The 21,785-nt window shown below is 39.5% G+C and overlaps 1 protein-coding gene across 2 annotated transcripts in view; it reads left to right on the forward strand.

The window, feature by feature from the left end:
- LOC122881219 (ankyrin repeat and IBR domain-containing protein 1-like) overlaps nucleotides 1-21,785 on the forward strand; it is a 36,725-nt gene that overhangs the window by 9,004 nt on the left and 5,936 nt on the right. For both annotated transcript variants that reach the window (XM_044207093.1, XM_044207094.1), the window contains exons 6-17: nucleotides 1,501-1,709; nucleotides 4,683-4,771; nucleotides 4,903-5,047; nucleotides 5,652-5,818; nucleotides 8,051-8,139; nucleotides 9,439-9,569; nucleotides 12,992-13,126; nucleotides 15,473-15,559; nucleotides 15,968-16,034; nucleotides 16,684-16,829; nucleotides 17,291-17,469; nucleotides 17,597-17,648. In XM_044207093.1, coding sequence (XP_044063028.1) covers nucleotides 1,501-1,709; nucleotides 4,683-4,771; nucleotides 4,903-5,047; nucleotides 5,652-5,818; nucleotides 8,051-8,139; nucleotides 9,439-9,569; nucleotides 12,992-13,126; nucleotides 15,473-15,559; nucleotides 15,968-16,034; nucleotides 16,684-16,829; nucleotides 17,291-17,469; nucleotides 17,597-17,648 — 1,496 coding nt within the window. The remainder of the gene's footprint in view (nucleotides 1-1,500; nucleotides 1,710-4,682; nucleotides 4,772-4,902; nucleotides 5,048-5,651; nucleotides 5,819-8,050; nucleotides 8,140-9,438; nucleotides 9,570-12,991; nucleotides 13,127-15,472; nucleotides 15,560-15,967; nucleotides 16,035-16,683; nucleotides 16,830-17,290; nucleotides 17,470-17,596; nucleotides 17,649-21,785) is intronic.

The following is a 21,785-nucleotide window of genomic DNA, read 5'->3' on the forward strand; positions in this document are numbered from 1 at the left end:
TTGCTGTTTAGCTGCTACATATTAGACATACTTTTAAGAGCTTAGAGGGGAGCGAGTGACCCCAGATTGTTGCTATATTTATTCACCTCTATCATGGGAATGTTGTCAGTCTGTTTAATAGGGATGGAACATTTCAGGATTTTTGTTAATTTCCTGGAGAAGGGTTTTTGGATTTATGTATCATGAATATCTTGTGAAAACTTTCACAAATGTCCACACTTCCTAACTTTTATATTTCCATATTATTCTTTTTCTATTTTCTTATCACAATTCTTGGTGCTTTCCTGCTGAACTGCCAGCCTGTCAATCCGTCTGTGCTTCTGACAATTTGTGTTTCCCAGCTAATTTTTGATATTCAAGACTAAATGTGAAGACTTTTAATTTCAGACTCCTTTTAATGGCCAAAGGCATGAAGATAGGGTCATACTCATTGATGAGTTTTAATTGAATGGAGATGGGGGAAATTGTTGCAATATTCATTATCTAAACGAGGCCATTTAGAGTCTGAGGCATTTGATTGGTGGTGAAACATGTCTTGAGGCTGATAATGGCCTAATTGCACAGTTGACCGGGTCATGTTCCTTATTTTAGGAGGAGGACTTTTTTTGTCAGAGAGAATTTGGACTGAGGCACAGTCCACAAGTCATTCAATATTTATACTGAAAAGCTCTCCAACTTGTTCTTGTGCTAATGTGAGATCAAATCGCTATTCTAAAACAGAAAACCAGATGGCAGCAGGTCTATGTTGTTGGCTGTTTGAAATGCTTCGGTGGTAGTGTTGCCACTGGAGTGGGATTTTTGTGGGCTTTGGTGGAATCAGCATTGTGCTTACCAATTCTTACAAATATAAGACAGAATAGACTGAAAACATTTTTGTTTTATGTGAATACATTTTGTGGGGATGAAATGAGAATTTAGTTGAGAACAAGTCTTGTTTTCTTATACTGAATGGGAATTCTGTCCTATGTTGTCTTTGATGTTTATCCATGCCTGTTTAAGGCCTGCATTCATGAAGATTTAGAAAATATTATCACAAAATAAACTATTTTTGTTTTTTATGCTCATGTGATCAACTTAGTGATTCTAGATCACAGCTGCTATATTAAGAAGCTTTGTGGAACTGGGCCTGGTCTGTTTGCTTATCACATGGTTTAAAAAAAGTCTGGTATGTAGTAAAAAAAAAAATGTTGTGAGGAGCTTTTGTTTCTTTTAAAGACCAACCTAACCGGCCATTCAAACTTTGTGTCCCAACCTTTTTTATAAGCAGTGGCCTTTTACTACATTGTACGCTTCTTAGTGATCATTTCCCTTTTTCCCCTATCATCTTCATTTCTAATTTTTTTTTACTGTCATCCAAACTATTTGTCCTATCATACCTCATTGTCATGTGCTCATAATAAAACTACTAGGTTTCTCATTTACTTCAATTATTCCTCTCTGTTTGGTTTTATGTGATAGCATTTCATTTTCTTTGATTATGTCTTTACTTTTTGGCATCAGATTGGGACAGAGAGAAGCTCTTAGAGGCCTGGATGACCAATGCGGAGAAATGCTGCCAACGCTCAGGGGTACAGATGCACAACCCGCCTCCACGTGGCTACAATGCCTGGGACACCTTGCCCTCACCCCGGACGCCACGCACCACCCGCTCCTCCTTCACCTCCCCAGATCAAATCAGCCTCATGCCTGCTGATGAGGAGTCTTCTCTGGTGAGAGATGTCTTCGGGTTCTCTTTCACCAGTGTTCGCTAAGTTAATTAAGTTAGAATAAGAGGATGAGTGAAAAACTGAGATGGTCACAATTCACATTGAACTGGTGGGAGCCCAAGTTTGACCAAAAAGAAGTTATACAGTTGCCTCAAAACTCCTTGTTTTAGTTTTCATAAATTTATCTTAAGAAGTTTTTATTTATTTTTTATTTTTACAGATTTTTTTTGGGGGGGGGGCACTGTAGTAAGGTCGCCTCATGTTGAGAAGTTTAAGAAAACTTTAAATGGCAGTTGCAGATAGGGTAGATGAGAACATCATTTTAGTGAAGTCTATCTGTTACTTATCAGCGAAGAGCCATCAGATGAAATTAAACCACAGGATGAGTAGCCCCAGGGAACAGCATGTTTTCCTGGCCAAGAAGCTGCTACAGCGGCAAAGGATAAAGCTAGCATGGAAGCGCACAGACTAATAGTAACTGGCAGTGTACCCATAAAACTGTACACCAATGTTTATTTAAATCGAGTCCCTACGGTGCCACAAATTTCCTGAAGTGTTTCTGCTGAATTCTTTAAATTTGCACCGCCACACCTGTCTTTCTGCATTATGTGGCATTTTTTCCCAGCTATATATTTCTAGCAATCATTAGTATTCATGACAGTGGTCTCCCCCACAAACATAAACACAAGCAGGACTTCTCTGTTCCTAGGAGAACAAGTATGCACTAATGTTGGTGTAGGCAACCTCTGAATGTGAGAGAATATTAAAATACTTTATTTAAAAATCTTACTATATATAATTCAACTGTCCATAGGTCAACGAGTGGGACCATCAAAATAGGTGGAAAGAACATTCCACTACAACCTTCTGCTTCTGTGTCAAACATATAGGAATTAGTAATAAAACAGAGAAAACAGAGACTTCCAGATTTGTTTGTTCGGTGTGAATCATGCTCATCATGCTTCTCCCCTAACGGGATGCTGAATTTATAGAGCATAGGAAGATACGGAATTGGCTAACTTACGTTTATGCAAGGCTGCATACACAAGTGTCACTGTAGCTGTCTGCTAATTGTTTTCACTCTACAGCTAATATAAAGTACTGTCTGCAAAGTAAAATTTGAGCACCTTGTAATTTTAACAAAGATAAATCAAATATTTTATTAGCTTGCAACAACTACAGCTCCCATGCAAGTGTGCTGTCAAAACCTCATGGAAGGTGTATTTTCCACAGCCGTGCTTACCGAACCTGCACGTCTACAAGGTCATTATGGAGCCTCATTGACCCCCTGCTGCAAGAGGGTCGGCACACCCCCTGTTTAATTGCCCTCCCATTATCTTGACCTTGTCTGGGATTTCCCGATAATTATCAAACATGCTTGACATTTTCCTCAGCAGTCTTCTTTGTGAGCAGTTGTCAAGATGGAAATGACGCCAGGTAATTTGAGACGTCCTTCATACTGTTATCAATTTGTCTTGTTCAACTACTCACTATAGAGGACTGCCAATGAAGGTATCAAGTATGTTTGATGACAATCACAGTGTCCCAGAAGAGGTCAGGAGCATAGAAAGAAAAAGTTGGCTGTCCTGTCTTCTAATTGGTGCTCGGCCTAAGGATATGTGTTTGTTTTTAAAACATTCCAGTTAATTATCAGTTTATTTCCTGTGACTTTACTGTGTAACAACTTGCAAACTTGGGCACATTTAGTGCAGAAAACTTTTATGAGGTTTTTAACATGCAAAATGTGACTCTTCTACACACTGCAGTGTTTGCAATGAATACTGCGAATTGTATTGTACATACACCTTAGAACTGACACTGTAAGCGGAAAAGTGGCATTTCCTCAATATTATATGTATTTGAGAATTTATATACACAATAATGATGGAAAGCTGATCCTTTCAATAAATCCCTAGTGTTCTACAAAACGTATGCATTAGCAATTTGTATAATGTTTTTGATACTTGACATTGATGACCCGGGACTTTAAAGCTTTTGAAATAACATTGCTACCTGTGGGGAAAATCAGACAGTTTTTGAAAAGTGTGGTGTTACAAGACAGAATCTTTTTGGATGAATTAATGATTTTTCCTTCGGTGGATGTTTCAATCCAGAGTGTTTCGGTATGTGAACTAAACTGTTGATAGATGACAGTTGAATCTGACAGACTTGATTTATCATGCACTTTATGAAAAAAGATGGGTTGTGTTTGTCTGACAGTATCTTTTGTCGTGGCTCTGAAAAGGCGTGCCTTGAACTGCACTGTGCCTATCGACTGGGTCTACTCAAGGGCCCATTTAAAGGTTACAGTTGATTATATCACATTCTGCTCTTTCACAAATCAATACTTACATTGTTGAAGTACACTGCTTCCTTTATGTGTTTTGTTAGGGTCAGTCATTCACTGCAACAAGGCCTGTGTTTGTGAGTGTGTATGTTTGTCCCTGTTTGTATCTGTTTGTGTCTCAAGTTTATGTGGATGTGAGAAAATAATCTGATGACAAAACAGTAATTTGTTAGCCACATGCTAATGAGAGGTCATCATCTTGGCCTGGGTTTGGCCTTTGGCACAGTGTTTTTTCATAAATCAAGGACTCCCATTTTGTGTAGGTTACACACACTGACATATCGGCTTATTAAGGCATAGTTTTCCTGGCCTTGTCATCTCATTGAATATTAAAATTAGGCCACCCATCACCACATTTAGAGAAGAAGGCCCAGTCAGCCTGTTCTCAAGATTGTTGAATTTCAGGCAAAAACCGGTCAGTGACTTTCTCAAAGGCCATGTGCATAACTCTTTTCATTCAAAGGGTGATGTAATAATGCATGAATTGTATTGGAGGGCCCTGTGAGTTTTAAGAATTACAACTCAAAAAAAGATCTTTTATGCAAGGCTTTATTTATCTAGATTGACTTGAAACAATTTGTACTGTGACCTTAAGACAGATTTTATATCTTTTATTTTTTGTGTCACAGTGTGGTATCTGCATGTCTTCCATCTCCGTCTTCGAAGAACCTGTTGACATGTCCTGTGGCCACGAGTTCTGCAGAGCATGCTGGGAAGGGTAAGTCATTTCGGTTTGGCCTGTGGATTCTGCGGATCGGCGCAGGGTGTACCTAATTTCCTTACACTGATGTTGTTCAGTTTTTCTGCATATACCTCATTGCTGTCTGCAATGTATGCTTGCTTCCTCAGGTTTCTAAATCTAAAGATCCAAGAAGGTGAAGCCCACAACATCTTCTGCCCAGCCTTTGACTGCTACCAGCTAGTGCCTGTGGAAGTCATTGAGAGTGTGGTGTCTAGAGAGATGGACAGGCGCTACCTCCAGTTTGACATCAAGGTAATGAGAAGAAAAAACCGAGATGTGCACTTAACAGATTTCTTTCCACTGTGAGCCTTCTACACATAATATTGAAATAATATCTTCACCTTCAGAGATTAACACATGACCCCTGCAGTTCAGTTTCAGTGAATATAGACGCCAGTTGACATGGAATGGCACAAACATACCTATTTTTCACCTATATTGTGCCTTAATTGAAAAATCTAACAGGCACAAATCTCAAATATATGACCAGCCTCTTTGTTTGAGTTGTCATAGAAACATGAACATTTTCTCATTTTCCCAAGCTGCACAGGCACTGTCATCATATTCAGGCTATTTAAAAAAAATCTAACATTTATGGGTCAAGACTTAATTACTTACAAAATAGGGCAGCACTTTGGACTCCAAAAGCAAAACATGCACAGTGTAGTGTAGGGGATTATTGTAATGGAAGTCAACATGTCCCATCTCTTCTGGCAAAAACTTTCAAACTCGTAACAGATAACGCTGTGGTAGAAATAAGTGTAATACAGTCACCCTCACTAAAATACCTACAGTTCAACAATAGATTGTTGAATTGCCGATTGATTTTAATCTTCTTTGTTCCTTCTGTTGAAAGGCATTTGTGGAGAACAATCCAGCAATCCGCTGGTGTCCTGAGGCAGGGTGCGAAAGGGCGGTGAGACTGAACACCCAGGGCCCTGGGACCTCCACCTCAGACGCTCTTAGCTTTCCCCTCCTTCGGGCCCCTGCTGTAGATTGCGGCAAAGGCCACCTCTTCTGCTGGTAAGTAATCAGTATCACACCTTGTACATGAAAATGTAATTGTAATTGTGTATTATAGTTTAAATTTAGATACTTGCTTTGAAATATTCTAATGTTGTAGTAATGGAGATTACTGAAAGCAAAACATTGTGAAGCAAAGAATATGTTTTGATCGGTATGACTAGTAGTCAGGTAGGCTGTTCATTACAATAGTCACTTTTGTGTCTTACAGAAAAGCATCAGTAACATTAGAAGTGTGTTTGTCAATATCTGTGTATGTTTATGTGTGAGCAGATGCATCCACATTTTTTTGCCATTGATTTTACATACACTACCCCAAAACGACAAATTGGAAACATGTTTAGAATTTCTAAAAGTTTAAAGTACCCCTCCACTCAAATGTGTTTTGCTTATGTTTATGTCCCCAAAAATGTCAGACCTTGACTTTACTGACTTGTATCGACCAAGTGCAAAGTTTTTCATTAGAGAGGTGTTTTCACATTCCTCTACTGAAGGGGGAGATGTCTGTACACCGCCCTAAAGTCTGAGATTCAAACGTACTCCGGGCAAGCTAGATTTGGTACGTCACAAATTCGCGAGGCAATCACAGTGCCACCGGCAAAGAAACCTGAAACCTCCAGCCCAGAGCAGACTTGTCAGTACAGAGAGCGAGAGCTTGCACTAAGTTAGCGTAGTGAAAGTTTTGACAGCAAACATGTTAGAGTGTGCAGTTTTTGGATGTAAACCAGACCCTGGAGCTTCCATCCACTTAGGGATGGGACGATATACGATTTTATCGCAGATTGGGATAAAACACACTCAAGATAAGTTGATCATGGTGAATTTCCATTATTGGGATAATCGTGAATATCCTCACATGAGTGATTTGAAAAGCCCAATGCCAGTTGGACTTTATTTTTATTAAAGGATAATTCCTGTATTTCTTAAGTCAGGGGTAAATTATATATACTGATGTAATTGATGAAATTGTTGTCTGTACTATTTAACATCATGGTAGAGAAGTGAAAAATAGAGCCTAATTTTAAAAAAAAAATACAGGAACTATCATGTAAGAAAGAACAGACTCAAATTATTTATTTGTCCTTTATTTACACAGGGGGAGCTTATGATTTATGATTACCTTATTTAAGATTGTTTGTTTGTTTGTTTTTCACTAAAAAGGATGCTCACTAAAAAGATATGTGTCCTATCTGTGATGCAATAAAAATATTTGTTTCTTAACAGAATATAAGGTAAAGTGATTCCAGCATGTTTTAGTGCCATTTTAATAGTTTTAAGCATATTTTGATGATTATCTGGATAATATCGTGAATCGCAATTATTTTGGCCAGGATAATTGTGACATGAAATTTTCATATCGACCCATGCCTACTTCCACTATGTACGTTACATAATAACAATAACAATGTGAACACACTGTAACATCGTAGCAGATATTAGTGTATGTTTCACAACCACTAACGCTGTTGTTTGAAATCAACAAGACTCATCTGAGAGTCAAACCCAGTAACTAGGAAAGTATTCATACTTCCAGAGCCCTCACAGCTCCCCCACCATCATATCATGACCTCCACCCCACCCCAACTAATACTACACACCTCATTGCACCTCACCTCACTATATGGGTCCTGAGAGTGGCCGTTAGGTTCACTTGTCAGGTTTACTCAAGAGTTCAGTTGACATGACATTTGGTAATGGAACTGGATGTAACACAGGTCTGACTTTTATAGTTCCCTTCACATGAGGAAGGCGTTTGAGATGCTGTGGCGTGACCTTAAAAAGGCAGTTCATGCTCGAAAACCCTCCAATGTGGCTGAATTACAAGAATTCTGCAAAGATGAGCGGGCCAAATTTCCTCCACAGCGCTGTAAAAGACTCATAGCAAATTATCGCAAACTCTTGATTGCAGTTGTTGCTGCTAAGGGTGGCCCAACCAGTTATTAGGTTTAGGGGGCAATCACTATTTCACACAGGACTATGTAGGTTTGGATTTTTTCCCCCCCTTAATAATAACAATCTTCATTTATAAACTGCATTTTGTGTTTACTTGTGTTATCTTTGACTAGTATTTAAATTTGTTTGATGATCTGAAACATTTAAGTGTGACAAACATGCAAAAAATTAAGAAATCAGGAAGGGGGCAAACACTTTTTCACACCACTGTATAGTCCAGGGACAGAATGGGAGCTTTGAGTAGGTAATTTCGATTGTATCTGTCTGCGTATATTCCAGGGAGTGTCAAGGTGAGGCCCATGAACCCTGTGACTGTGTGACTTGGAAGTTGTGGCTACAGAAAGTCACCGAGATGAGACCAGAGGAATGTGAGTATTGATGTTAATTTACTTATTTTAGTTTTTGGGTGTGTTTCAGCCATGGTGTTACAGCTGAATTTACAAACTCTACAGCATTCTGTCTTAAACTTCTGAGTTCATGCTGTTTTCAGATATAAAGTGTTTTCAGACCATACACTTCCGGGGACTCCCTGAGAGGAACTACCCACTGGGGAGCTCCCCAGAAAACTACATACGTTCAAGGGCTTTTCTGTTTGCATTCGCACTGCCAATAGGAACGCTGAAGTGATGTAAGCCAGCCGGCGGTTGGTATAGCAACGTCACTTCTGCGCATTGTATTTCCCCCATCGCATATATGCTCAATAAAGTCTGGACTTCACTGTCGGTCCATTTGTCTGTGTTACGAGCTGTTGTTTACACGGCTAACGTTTTACACAAGTTTTTAAAAATGGCGGTTGCCGGTGTTGCATTTGCTTTTGTTCGACTAATCAACGCACACTTAGATCTGGAGCAATCACCGTACACTTATGTCACTCAAGGTTTCTCTTGTGCTGGGAAAGTACCTACTCTGAAAATGGTCCGAAAACGGCTATTATGATAAATGGTTTTATGGAATAATTGCAGAGTCTATGCATTTTTATTTATCTATTCTAACATCACCTAACTTAGTCTTTATACCAGTAGAATTGTGTTAAGATACCTGGTGGTAAATTTCTACAACAAAGAAGTTTAGTTCATTAGCCAATCCCCTTACTTGCCAAGATTTTTTGGGTTTCAGCCAAGTGATTGATTTGGAGCTAAATTGCCTGGAACTCAACCACAGTAATTACAAACAGTTTAGTGCTAAGCCAATTAAAATCCACCATTTTGATGATAAATTATTAATTAAAATGAACAACCCACTCATTGAAAGTATGCAATGTTTAGAAGCAGTAATTGGACTGTGGGCAATCTAATAGATGATTTAAGATGGCCCAAGTCGCTCCAAAGTGCCACTTCGGTAATGTGACAGTCAAAAGATAAAAGCAATTATTTGGTTTTGGAACTATCGTCCCCTTCGATTTCCCCAGATTCTGTTTTATCTTGGCATTTCAAACAGCACATCAGAGGTGCTTTGATAATAGCCAATTATTCTGTTTGTGTGTGTGGGGTGGGTGCATGAGCATCTTGGGAGATGTTAGTAAAATATATAAGCAAAACACATTAGTCAGGCAGGGCAATTTTCCACTCAGTGCAGTGGTCTTTTTAGATGCTGTAGTAATAGCCATTCTCATTCTGTCTCATTATGCCTTTATTTGTTCTGTTTACCTCCCCCTCCTTCTATTGAAGTGGCTGGTGTGAACGAAGCTTACGAGGATGCAGCCAACTGCTTATGGTTGCTCTCTAACTCCAAACCTTGCGCCAATTGCAAGTCCCCAATACAGAAAAATGAGGGCTGCAACCACATGCAATGTGCTAAGGTAAGGCTGGAGGGTTTCACATACCTGTCTTACTAATGCTGTATGTAATAAGGTGACTCTTTCATTACAGAGGCTACTCTGGCCAGTATGCCCTCAGTTGGTAATGAGTAGATTGTTTTCTGATTGGGAAAACTACCTGAATGAACAATTCACAAGTGTTACACGTGTATTGGACACAGTCTACTGCTGTTTACATTTAAACTAAAAAAAAAATCGCCATAGCCAAGAATCAAAGTTTGAATTGTTGGGTACATAATGGCCTTTGGCCTTGGTGATTGGTTCATAGTTAGCTTAGAGCTCAGCACAGGGATCGGTTTGATCGGTTAAATGTGCTAAATTATATTTAGTGGAGAACCTGTGAGCAGCTTAAGAAAAATGCACATTTATTGTTGTTTTATTTAAAACTGCAAATTAAGTTTTTGACCTCATGTAAAAATAAATAGTGTGCATTATGCGTAATGACCTAGTTTTCCAGACACTGTATTTTCAATGATGTTGGGATGTCTTGGCGCTTTTACCATTTTCTGTGGGTGCAGCCAGGGCAGGGTTGTGAAGTACTGCTATTTTTGTAGATGACGTGACAAAATTTTATGTTGGCACCAGATTCACTTAAAAACATGCCCCTATTTTTTACGCCTGGAGGGGATCATGTGTTTAGTCGTATGTGTGTTGCGTGTGTGTGTGTGTGTATCTGTCTGCAGCTAATCTAACATACTATTGGACCTAGCAGTCTAATATTTTTTGTGCACATTTTTGACTGTATGCTCAAGGACCTTTTGTGGCTGAGGTGATTCACAATTTTTGAAAAACCTATTTTATTGACTGCTCTGTTTTATACCGCCATTGACTGCTGACTCCTCTTAATCTTAATCTTAAGTATGTTAGTTACATCAGTTAAAATAAGTCAGCGTTGACTTTTGGTTTCACGCAGGACACGAATAGCAGTCTCCTGGGTAAAAGTCCTGTGTTTGTTTGACCCGTCCATCCACCCCAAACTCATCCATATGCGGACTTTGTCGCTCTTTGTACTACGTCACCTGACATTTTTTTCTCTATGACATTCACACGTAAAATGACACGCCCTCTCTGCACAATATACTAATAGAGATGAAATGTGAAATGACACGCGAAAAGCATAATTTATTTGTACACAAATGTCAGAATCTGATGTCCAGATTGCCAAATTTACTGAGCACAGACACACGCTCAAAACATGAGAATGAACCCTTTTCATTCTGGACAAGCCAAAATGTCAAGTTTACACACAAGATATTTCATAAATCTATGTGGCAGATTGCCATAAAATCTGGTTAGCACTATTATGCCAGGCTTTTAAAATAGCATTTATCTTCAGTATGTTGTTGGTCAGCATATAGGGGCCTCTAGTGGAACTTTCGACCTTTTAGTATTATTTATTTTATTGTATGTACAGTGTGTACACTATGCATGCATTCATTCACATTTGGTCGATTCCCTGTGATTACCTTATTGTATCTGTTTTGGACTTTATGGATGTTGGTTTCCACTCCCTCGGGCTAGATGTTGCAAGTAGTGTTTAACAGTGTCTGAAAAGTGTTGTGCGAAGTTGTCCGACTGACGGGGGGAGAGTGGGACTGACAACATACCTCTATAGCTTTTTAGGCGGGACTTGATTTGAGCCAGCTGGTTATAAGTCAGTGCCTTTGCCACTATAATGTCCTCAACATAAACCTAATTAAGGTTTCCCAAGGCTTTAACATAGATTTGGGAGCATCACTAGGGAAATTGGTTTAACATGAGAGGGGAAGTTGAAGGATCAGTTACAGCGCACGTATCATTTTAGAAGCACACAGATAGTTGTTGTTACTTATTGAGAAACTTAGTGAAAAGCTACAGCTAGTGTGCCTGAGGAGCAGGGCTGTATGCGCCCCTGCTTAAATGAAATGTTTTCCTGTAGGGCAGGTTTTGATGTGCTGTAGCACTATTTCAAGTTCTTGTGATGATAATTTCTTGATTATTCACTTTTGGGCAATTCTTCCTCCCTCATTACTTACAAGACTTTCCAGTGGCTGTGTGTTATTTTTACTGTCGGGTTATAATTTACACCTTGGACTCATCTGATATTTATGATTAAATGATTGAGTATTAAACAGTTGTGTTAAATCGCTGATAACATTTTTCTCTAGACTTGAGTAGGATGCTCTCTTGTTCTGGTGAAGGTAATTGTAGCAATGGTGTTGTAATGTAATTGTGAGGGTGAAAATGTGTCTAATCACATTCAGGCTGCTATCAGCTAAGTTTTGCTATCATTATAAAAGATTATTTTACAAGTGGCGGCATATGATGCAGTCATGCTCATGTTCACAAACAATCCATCAAACAGCTGGAAAGCCAGTAAGCCATGTAGTTAGTCAGCGGCTTCTGTCTACTGAGATGGACAACAGAGAGTAATACAGAGGTGACTGAGAAAAAAAGTGAGTCAGTGAGACTGATAATCATACAGAGTCATGTTGTCTTACTGTGTCTCTGTTTCTACCACTGTTGTTGGAGGGCAGGCCATGAAAGGAGCACAGTGAAGTCATACAACCAGGCTCCTTTTGTCTCAGTGACAGCCCTCTCACTGTCTCCATCCTGGTTAAAGAAGCTGACTAGAGATGGAGATTAGTTTAGCAGGAATGGAGCAGCTTTCACAAGCTGAGAGACCATGGAGGGCTCAGCCCCTTGACCTGTTATTACCTGGTAAGACATGGCTTTATCCTTGTTGCTTGGAAACACGGGACTCAGTGTTGCCAAGTAACATTTCTTTGGCTTTTCACTGCCAGTTCCTTCCCTATGGTCTGGCTTCACACTTTTTTATCTTAAGTGTCTCCATTTCACACAATGTATTTTTGCGTCTCTCTCTGTCCTTCTATTCATCCCCCTTCCTCTCTTTCATTTTGTATTGATTTTTCTGAAGTGTCACATAAGCATGGTGTTTCCAGGACAACTGAGGTGTCAGCCTTTAGGGTTTTGCATTGCTCTGGCTAACTTGTCAGCCACAGAAGTACTTGTGACATGGGGAATCACTTACAGACAAATAGGCTGTGGATTGGAGTGACAGTAGTGTTTTGTTGTTCTACAATACCCAATGGGACTTGCTGATCTCAAATGTAGTCTGAGTGCCTTCTAGTGGCAGCAGTCTACGAGGATTCACCGCTAGGTTCAAACAACTGCCTGTGTCCTCTTTTAAACTGGCATAAATAACATGGCACTGTGACTTGTTTTCTCTGATGGCAATTATAAAAGGTATGCAGTGATTTTATTTGTTTATTTATTTTTTATTTTAGGATCTCATAAATTACCCCAGTATAGCTAGACTAGCATTAGTATTTGGCTATCCAGTTTTTGATGTGACGGCTGACCAGAGTAGATTTAAGTCTAATATTTCCATTCTCTCCTTCTAGTGTAAGTATGACTTCTGCTGGATCTGTCTGGAGGAGTGGAAAAAGCACAGCTCATCAACAGGAGGCTACTATCGTTGCACCCGCTACGAGGTCATCCAGCAGGTGGAGGAGCAGTCCAAGGAGATGACTGAAGAGGTACACACATACACACACAAACTAGAATTGGACACTTGTCTATATTTTCAGATCGTCCTACTGTTGGTGTGTTAGATCGTTGCACTACCACAGCTCACTTGTCCATCTAATTAGACTTAACAAAATCAAGAAGTGGCTCAGGTTGATTAACCATTAGTCATCATTTGTTTAAGCCCAGTTAACTGTTAACAGTTAATCTTTCTGAAATGTGACTTCACAGCAGTATGTGACAGTAGTGGCCAGACAGCAGTGGTGGAAGAAGTATTCAGGTCTTTTACTTAAAGGTACTTAATGTGTAGGATTTAGTTGCTTCTAGCGGTGTAATTGCAGTTTGCAACTATTTGAATACTGCTCACATCACCCTCCCCTTCCAAGCGTGTAGGAGAAACTGTGGTGGCCACAAAACTCACGAAAAATGAATGAATGAATGACCGGGTCCATTCTGGACTACTGTAGAAAAATAGCGGTGCAACATGGCGGCCTCCGTGCAAGGGAACCCGCTCCCCATGTAGATATAAATGGCTTATTCTAAGGTAATAAAAACACAACGATTCTTATTTTCAGGTGATTATACACTAATGTCACTAATGACAAATGTAGTGGAGTCAAAAGTACAATATTTGCCTCTGAGATGTAGTGGGGTAGAAGTATAAAGTGGCATAAAATGGAAATACTCAAGTAAAGTACAAGTACCTTGAATTTGTACTTACTACTTAAGGATTTAGCATTGCACTCCTATAACATTGTCAGACTCAAAATGGACAGTTTAAAAAAACAAGAATCAGAATCAATGCAGCAGAACCAGAGACATTGCCTTTTTTTCCACACATTCTTCTGCTGTTTCAAAACTCGACACCTATATTACCCACAATGCAACTCGACCACCAACAGTTCAGTCGGAGATTTGGGTGTGTTATGCTTATATCTGGTAATGTAGCCTCGAGCTGCTAGCCTCAAGCAGAGATGAGGAGCACGAGGTCTGGTAAGCTCACTTCTTTCCAGCTTCACATCCCAGATTTGTTTCATTTTCAAACTTGTAGTTTTCAGCCACAACCGACGCTGACTCAAGTGACATCACTTGACGCAATCAGCCTTCACACAGCTCCTGCTGGAGCCACAAAAGGATTTATACAACTTTTCACATATGCAGAAGTACTCTCCGAAAACCTGCAAATAGACTATGATGTGTAAAAATGGTGGAGTTCCCCTTTTTAAAGACATTTAGGAATAATGGATTTCCACAGCAGACTGATTAGATTTTTTTTTTTTTTTTACAATAGATTAATACATTCTGCCCTACCTCTCAATAAAAAAATAAAAAATCTGGTAGGAGCATCAGCATAGGCGATCATCTCCAGAGCCATTGTCAGTCAGCCCAAACCTAACACACACACACCTTTTCTCATTCATATCCTTCACATTTAAAGGTTCAAAAACATACTGGACAGTGTAACAAACCACCAAGATATGCAACTCATTGAAACATTAGGGGAATTTTTGTGAAGAGAAAGTATGTTGATCCACATATACATTTATGCAAACAGCCAAGACCAGTAGTTGTGTTTGTGTGCTTGTGCTGCCTTCAAATGGAACTTGTGAGCTCGTGGTTATGATATGGAAAGTCGTGTACATGATATGCTTGGCGTTCAAGTGTTACGGCGTGAGAACACATCTGTTAGGCAACGGCAACATGGTCGCCAAAAGACTCCTCGTTGTTCTCGTCATTCTTCACCTCTTTACAAGAAATGTTGACTTACTTTGTATTTTATCGCCATGCAGAGGAACATGAAACAAGATTTACAAAGAATTACAATATATAAACTTACCATCCAAAAATGAACTTCCATGGCCTCTGCCATTTCTGAAAACGTCAGCAAACCCGTCACAACTTGTGAAATCAGAGATTTCAGAAAATTTCCACTTCCGAGGCTGTGAATGCCACAAGAGGGGGCGTTTATATGGACTCCTGTTGTGAACACGGTAAACACAACCCCATTTGGAGGCAGCATTATACACTCTAACAGGAAAGCACTTCTATGGAGTCTATGGAGCTTAAATAAGTAAGATGGAAAACTCACAAATATGCACACACACAAACAAGCATGTCTAGACTCCTGACCATGGAACCATCCACAATCAATTCCGCCTACCTTCATCAGAGGTGAAAAGAAGTTCATTCTCAGTCTTCACTTGCAGTCCTCCCAATCACAAGTTCTGATTTTATCTGTGGCCCTACTCACTTTCTTTGACTGCTTTCAACCAGACTACCTACACTTTCCTCTGTGAAGGGGAACAGCATATGCTCAGGAGTTTGACTGTGACTGGTGTTTCATCATGGTATTGCAGGCAGAGAAGAAGCACAAGAGCTTTCAGGAACTCGACCGTTTTATGCACTACTACACACGCTTCAAGAACCATGAGCACAGCTATCAGGTAAACAGGCCGGACTTTGTCTTCCAATGATGTTTGCTTTGCATAATGTACAAACAGTCATGCAGTGGATGTAGCCAGTGGGAACTTGTCATCTGGTGTAAAACTGACACATGGCCTCATAGGTGGGCATGCTCTCTAATGCAATATACTATGATGAAAGTATTGTATTTCTGTATTCTCTACATCTGCAATACTACTGGAGACTGTCCTACTTTTTTTGGTGATTGGGGATTGTTGTGGCAGCAATAATCAGACATCACAATGCCTTGATTACAAAAAGTCTCCCACCTTTGTTAATTTATTTAGCCTCATAGTCATACATAGCCTCATACTGTTTGGTCAGGCAGTCTTCTCAAGACGTTTAAATAAATAAATAAAACCTAACAGCGTCTGTCTTCCTCACAATAGCTGGAGCAGCGCCTGTTAAAAACAGCCAAAGAGAAGATGGAACAGCTCAGTCGAGCCCTGAGTGGAAGTGAGTGTGCAGTCTGCCATAACAGTGTCAATCTTTATTACACATTTCGACACATCTTAATCCTGTCCTCTGATATTGAGTATTTGGAAGTAGGCAGGAGGGAGAACAACCACAAACGTGTTTTAATAATGTATTAACAACACTGGGTATAGTTATTATTCAGCAGGCACGTCTAAGTTATGAGAAAGCTGTGCTTCGTGATTAAGCTTTGTCTAGAGCCCCTCAGCTGCTTCTGTACAGGCAATTACAACCTATTAAGCATAGCCAAGTTTTGTTCTAATACACTGTGGTTGTGGATGTCCTTTTTATTGTATTTAACAGCACAGCAGAATTTGAGCATGTTACTCAGCTTGGATCCAAATGTTGTTTTCACAAGATATTAAAGAGAGATTTTCAGTTCAGAGTTTACCAAAGCCAGCACAATTCCTGGCCCTACCCTTCCTTCAACTTCCCTTAATTTAGAAGAACTGTATCTACAATACATTTAGTACACTGGAGCTGTTCTTTCATATGCTTTGTTTCAGGATTTCTCATCATTTTGTACTGATCTGATGTTTAGGTAATCTAGGCTGGAATAAGGGATGCATTCTACAAAAGTAAAGCAGATACTTATTTTTGTTATCTGACACTCTCTCCTTCTCTTTCCCAGGGGAAGGAGGCCCACCTGACACTACATTCATTGAAGATGCGGTCCTAGAACTACTAAAGACTCGCCGCATCCTCAAGTGCTCTTATCCTTATGGGTTCTTTTTGGAGCCCAAAAGCACAAAGAAAGAGATCTACGAGCTTATGCAGGTTTAAGTCCTACTTACTGAGAAAAAAGACAAATGTTCACAGGAGCCAGTCTTATATGGGCCATTAGAGATATGGGACTAAAGCTTTCTACCTCATGATCTCACAATCTCCCCGAGTTATACCTGCACATCTCAGCTTTTAGTTAAAGATCTATTGTTATATAATTAATGATCGCCGGTATAGACGAGGAATGTACTTACCTGCTTTCTTTTATGTTGTGGCCTTTTTAAATACTGTAAAATGAATGGGCAAGGCTCCCATAGGTCTGGCAATTTCTGGCTTGTAAAATTAATACATTTTTAAAGTAGATACATACACAGTAGCCTTAAAAGGAGTTCACTTATAGAACAGATTATTTTAGGAGACAAAGTTAAACCTTAAATTGTGTAATCATACTTTAAATTTGCTTACTTACTGACTTTCCAAAAAAATATCCCAGCCAGCTCTCTTTCTGTCCTCAGACTGACTTGGAGATGGTTACTGAGGACCTAGCACAAAAGGTTAACCGGCCTTATCTGCGGACACCGCGCCACAAGATCATCCGTGCGGCGTGTCTGGTACAACAGAAGAGGCAGGAGTTCCTGGCTTCAGTAGCCAGGGGAGTGGCCCCCAATGACTCTCCTGACGCCCCCAGGCGCAGGTAACATACAGACATGCAGCTCACTAAATGTGTCAGTCTAATCTTTACAATGAAAAACAGTTATAATATAACAGAACTGTAGTTTTCTTATACTTACAAAATCTCTCCATCTCCTCTTCACTTGCAGTTTTGCTGGCGGAACGTGGGACTGGGAATATTTAGGCTTTGCATCACCTGAGGTAACAGAACAAGCCTTCATTAGTTTTCAGTGAAGGCTTGTTAGTTAAAATGTCAGCAGTGCTTTTTGAACCCCATACTTAAACTAGAAGGGCACTTGGAGAGCGCAGACCACCGCCAAGGCCAATAGTCAAGTGTTCCATGATATGCAAATGTGCAAGCGCAACCACTAGATATGTCTGGATATATTTCCAAAACTATTACAATTACAGTATGTCAAACAAGCGCGCTGTGGTTGTAACAACAACGAGTGGCTGTGGCTCAGTCGTCCACCAATCGGAAGGTCGGTGGTCCGATCCCGGCTTCCCCCCAGCCCACAAATGTCCTCGTGCAAGACACTGAACCCCAAAGTGCTCCAGAGGGCTGTGTGAATGATTAGTTAGTTTCTTTGAAAAGTGAAAAGTGTGTGAATGTGATATGTAGCGTGAAGCGCTTTGAGTAGTCGGAAGACTAGAAAGGCGCTATACAAGTAGTCCATTTACCAGCTGCGGACAAAGCAAAACATACCAACTACGTTTTACACCTTACCGTTACTTTACCTTCACCGTCTCCACCGCGGCCTCTCTGTTCTGTCTGCTGTGTGCGTGTTTGGGAGCTGGGCCCCGCTCTTGGTCAGACACGCAGAGGAAAGGACAGAGAAGGTAGCCCAACCATAAAATATTTTTTTACGGATCTGCATGATTTACGTGGGTCACATTTTCAGATCGGAAAATCTGATTATTTCTTACATACTTGCTGCATTTGTTTCTATAGTGATGTTTGAGATGGCTGTTATGTTTTGTTGTATCACAACAATGGCACACCATTGACTTTAATTACGACGGGTTCGTGCATGCGTGATAAATTAAGTTTATTCTGCCACAGACACTCTCGCAATGTTAACGAAAGAGAAAAATTGGTATATCTGCCCCGTGAGTTGCATCCACTCCACTCTGAAACTTGGTGGAAGGGTGTAACATGCCATATGTTACACCCTTCCACCAAGTTTCATCAAAATCGGGCCAGTAGTTTTTCTGTAATCCTGTTGACAGACAAACAAACAGCATTGAAAACATAACCTCCTTGGTGGAGGTAACAAAATGTGCACTTGTCTTTTGACTCTGTATATTACTGCCTGGCAGATATCAGACTTTGACTCAACTGCATATTTTTATATTTGGGATCTTAAATTTCTGATAACATATCTGAACACATTAGAGGTGCCTGGCTGTGGCTAAAATAATCACACTTGTATTATTAAGTATTTAGATCACATTCATTCATCATGATTCCACATGAATTTTCAGAAACAAAAAAGTTGAATTGCACTTCAACCATTGATGTTAAAGCGACAGAAAACTCCCTTAATTTTTAAATATGATTTCATAAATCTACACCATAAATCAAACACCAATAGTATGCTGTTAAATCAACATCAATTGTATAAATCTAATCAGTTTAAATCAAATTAGGACTTTTTCCTAGAGATTGGTCTTAAAACTGGACTCAATAATGCTTCCACAGCATGCAGCCAAATGAATGGATTAATCCCTACAGAGGATGCAGTTACATTATACTTGCAGCTCTCACCAGCAGTCACACCCATGTTTGAGGCTGAGTGGTTAATCAGTGTGCTTGAAACAGATACCTTTATCTGTGAATAGGGAACGCTTGATTTGATGCAGTAATGCCAGCACTTCTTTTAATATCACACCTAATCAGGTTTAATTTATTGCAGAAACTTAAATCATGATTATTGTATAATTAAATTATGCAGTCCTACATTATACCCTGTTTTATAAAGTATGTATATCTAAATCTTTTTAATATTGCTGGTTTGACTTTGGCTGTGTAACAGCACTGACAAACCATGATGACCCAAAGATTACCATGTTATTCAACACACTGGAGCGAGCCAGATGGTTCAGTGTTCCCCTGTGCACCTAGTTATAATGATTAAAAGCACAGTACTCTGGCAAACACCTAAGCAGGTTGCTCCCGATCATTGCGCATTAGCAACAGGCGTTTGTAGTTAACTTCTACAGTCATAAAACAAGGCCTTTCATCTGGAATACATTCACTTAGCTCAACAACTCACTCACTTTTTAGGCTCTTAGTGTTGCATCCTTCTGACACAAATATGCAAATCTTTCATCAAACCTAAGCCTCTCAGGTTGTTGTGCACATCTTTTAACAGCATAAAGCAGGTATTTCCCTATTGACAGGAAAACAAATGACAAGATCAGTCTTATCTGCCAGTTTGATTAATGGATTCTGAAAATCCTTATCCTCTGCCTGCTCAGCACCATGCAGTGAGGCATAGGTAAAGCATTGTGAAGCTTTTGTTTACTTAAAGGTCCAGTATGTAACATTTAGGAGGATCTATTGGTAGAAATGGAATATAATATTTATAAGTATGTTTTCATTAGTATATAATCATCTGAAAATAAGAATCGTTGTGTTTTCATTACCTTAGAATAAGCCGTTTTTATCTACAGAGGGAGCGGGTCCCCTACCACAGAGGTCGCCATGTTTCTACAGTAGCCCATGGGAGGGTGAGACAAGCGGTATTTATTGGTTGCAAACTGCAATTTCACAGCTAGATGCCACTAAATCCTACATACTGGACCTTTTAAGGTTTAGATATATTACATATACAAAGTATACAATTTTTTTTTTCCAAACCTGGGCCTAGTGTGTTAATGTTAGTGTGTATTCTTTGCTATGTTTACTGTTTCCAGACTAAAAGCAGCAAGCTACCAAGCTAGCAAGGCTGTCTGAAATTAGTTCCAATGTTTTCAAAACTCTGCTAATCATAAATGTGCCACTATCTTGTATGAAGTACTTTGACATGGTAACAGAAACCAGTGCCTACATGTTCCAGGCAGATCCCCTGTTGTCTGTAGCCTCATGACATGATGCTACAGTATCTGTTTTTTAAAAGAGAGGATTTTGACAACACTCCTCTGCTGTTCCACGTAAGAAATGAATGGAAACTATCATCTCTGTCAGACAATGTGTATTTATTTGTTTAATGCACTGTGCTATACCGCTGTTGATTCTTCAGACAAATGTAGTATACAAGCCAACTGAAGCACACACAACCACGCAAGTATACACGCTACAATAAAAGATTTAATTAAGCTATGCGCACGCTACAAAGATGTGGCTTATCTTCAATAGAAGAAACTATCAATGTAAAACTCAGGTGAGATGCTCATCTCACCTCCACCCCCCTTTCTCCATCAGGATTTAAATAACAAACAAGCCTGCAATACTGTCATTGTCAACAAATTATTTTGGGCACGTGTATCTATGAGGCAGTTAACAGTAAATGTCGCCACCAGATGCTGAACACCAAGCCATTCTAAAAAATAGGTTTTTATTTTTGTCCCCTAATTAAGAGCCTCTTTCTCTCAGCTGCAGTAGTTAATGGGAACACCATAGTAATAATCAAAGCCTGATGACACTGCCTCACAGGCACAGCTACAGATGGTCCGTTCCACTGTTCTTACGATGCTTGTAGATCACTTCATAGTGGGCTATTTTTAGAGCGGTGTAAACATGAAAGACAGAGTTTGGGTGACCGGCTTTTGATTATATGAATGTGACTCAATGACTTTTGCAAATGTATGAGATGACTGAATGGAGAATGCAGTTGATTATTTCCTGAGGTTATCAGCATTGTTGAATTAATACAAGTTACCATCACATGCACATAGAAGTCCATAGATATCCTGTAATTAAAAACGTGCATATGCGGACACACCAACTACACTACACTGTCAAAATTTCATTTAGACATGCTGTGTGAAACACAGTCTGTTAATTGATTCTACATAATTTAAACTCTCCTGAGCGACAACGTGCCAGAAATATCAAATTAGAGTTTAGTTGTTTGTCATAATAATAAAAGATATGCTAGGTCTCACTACCTCTAATGTAGAGAACATACAGTATTGTAAGACTGCTTTTAGGCTAGTTAAATGTGGGGTGTTACATTATTTCATGCCCATTATAACTAAACCTAGATGAAATATTCATTCTGACTAGTGTTTTTAAAACTTAAGTAAATAAATATTTAATTTACTTTACTTTTTAATACTATCACTTTCATGTTTGATAAGGTATTCTGATTGCTTTTGAGATTAGTCTGGCAT

This window comes from Siniperca chuatsi, linkage group LG9 (genome assembly GCF_020085105.1).
Source record: "Siniperca chuatsi isolate FFG_IHB_CAS linkage group LG9, ASM2008510v1, whole genome shotgun sequence".
NCBI classification, from domain to species: Eukaryota; Metazoa; Chordata; class Actinopteri; order Centrarchiformes; family Sinipercidae; genus Siniperca; species Siniperca chuatsi.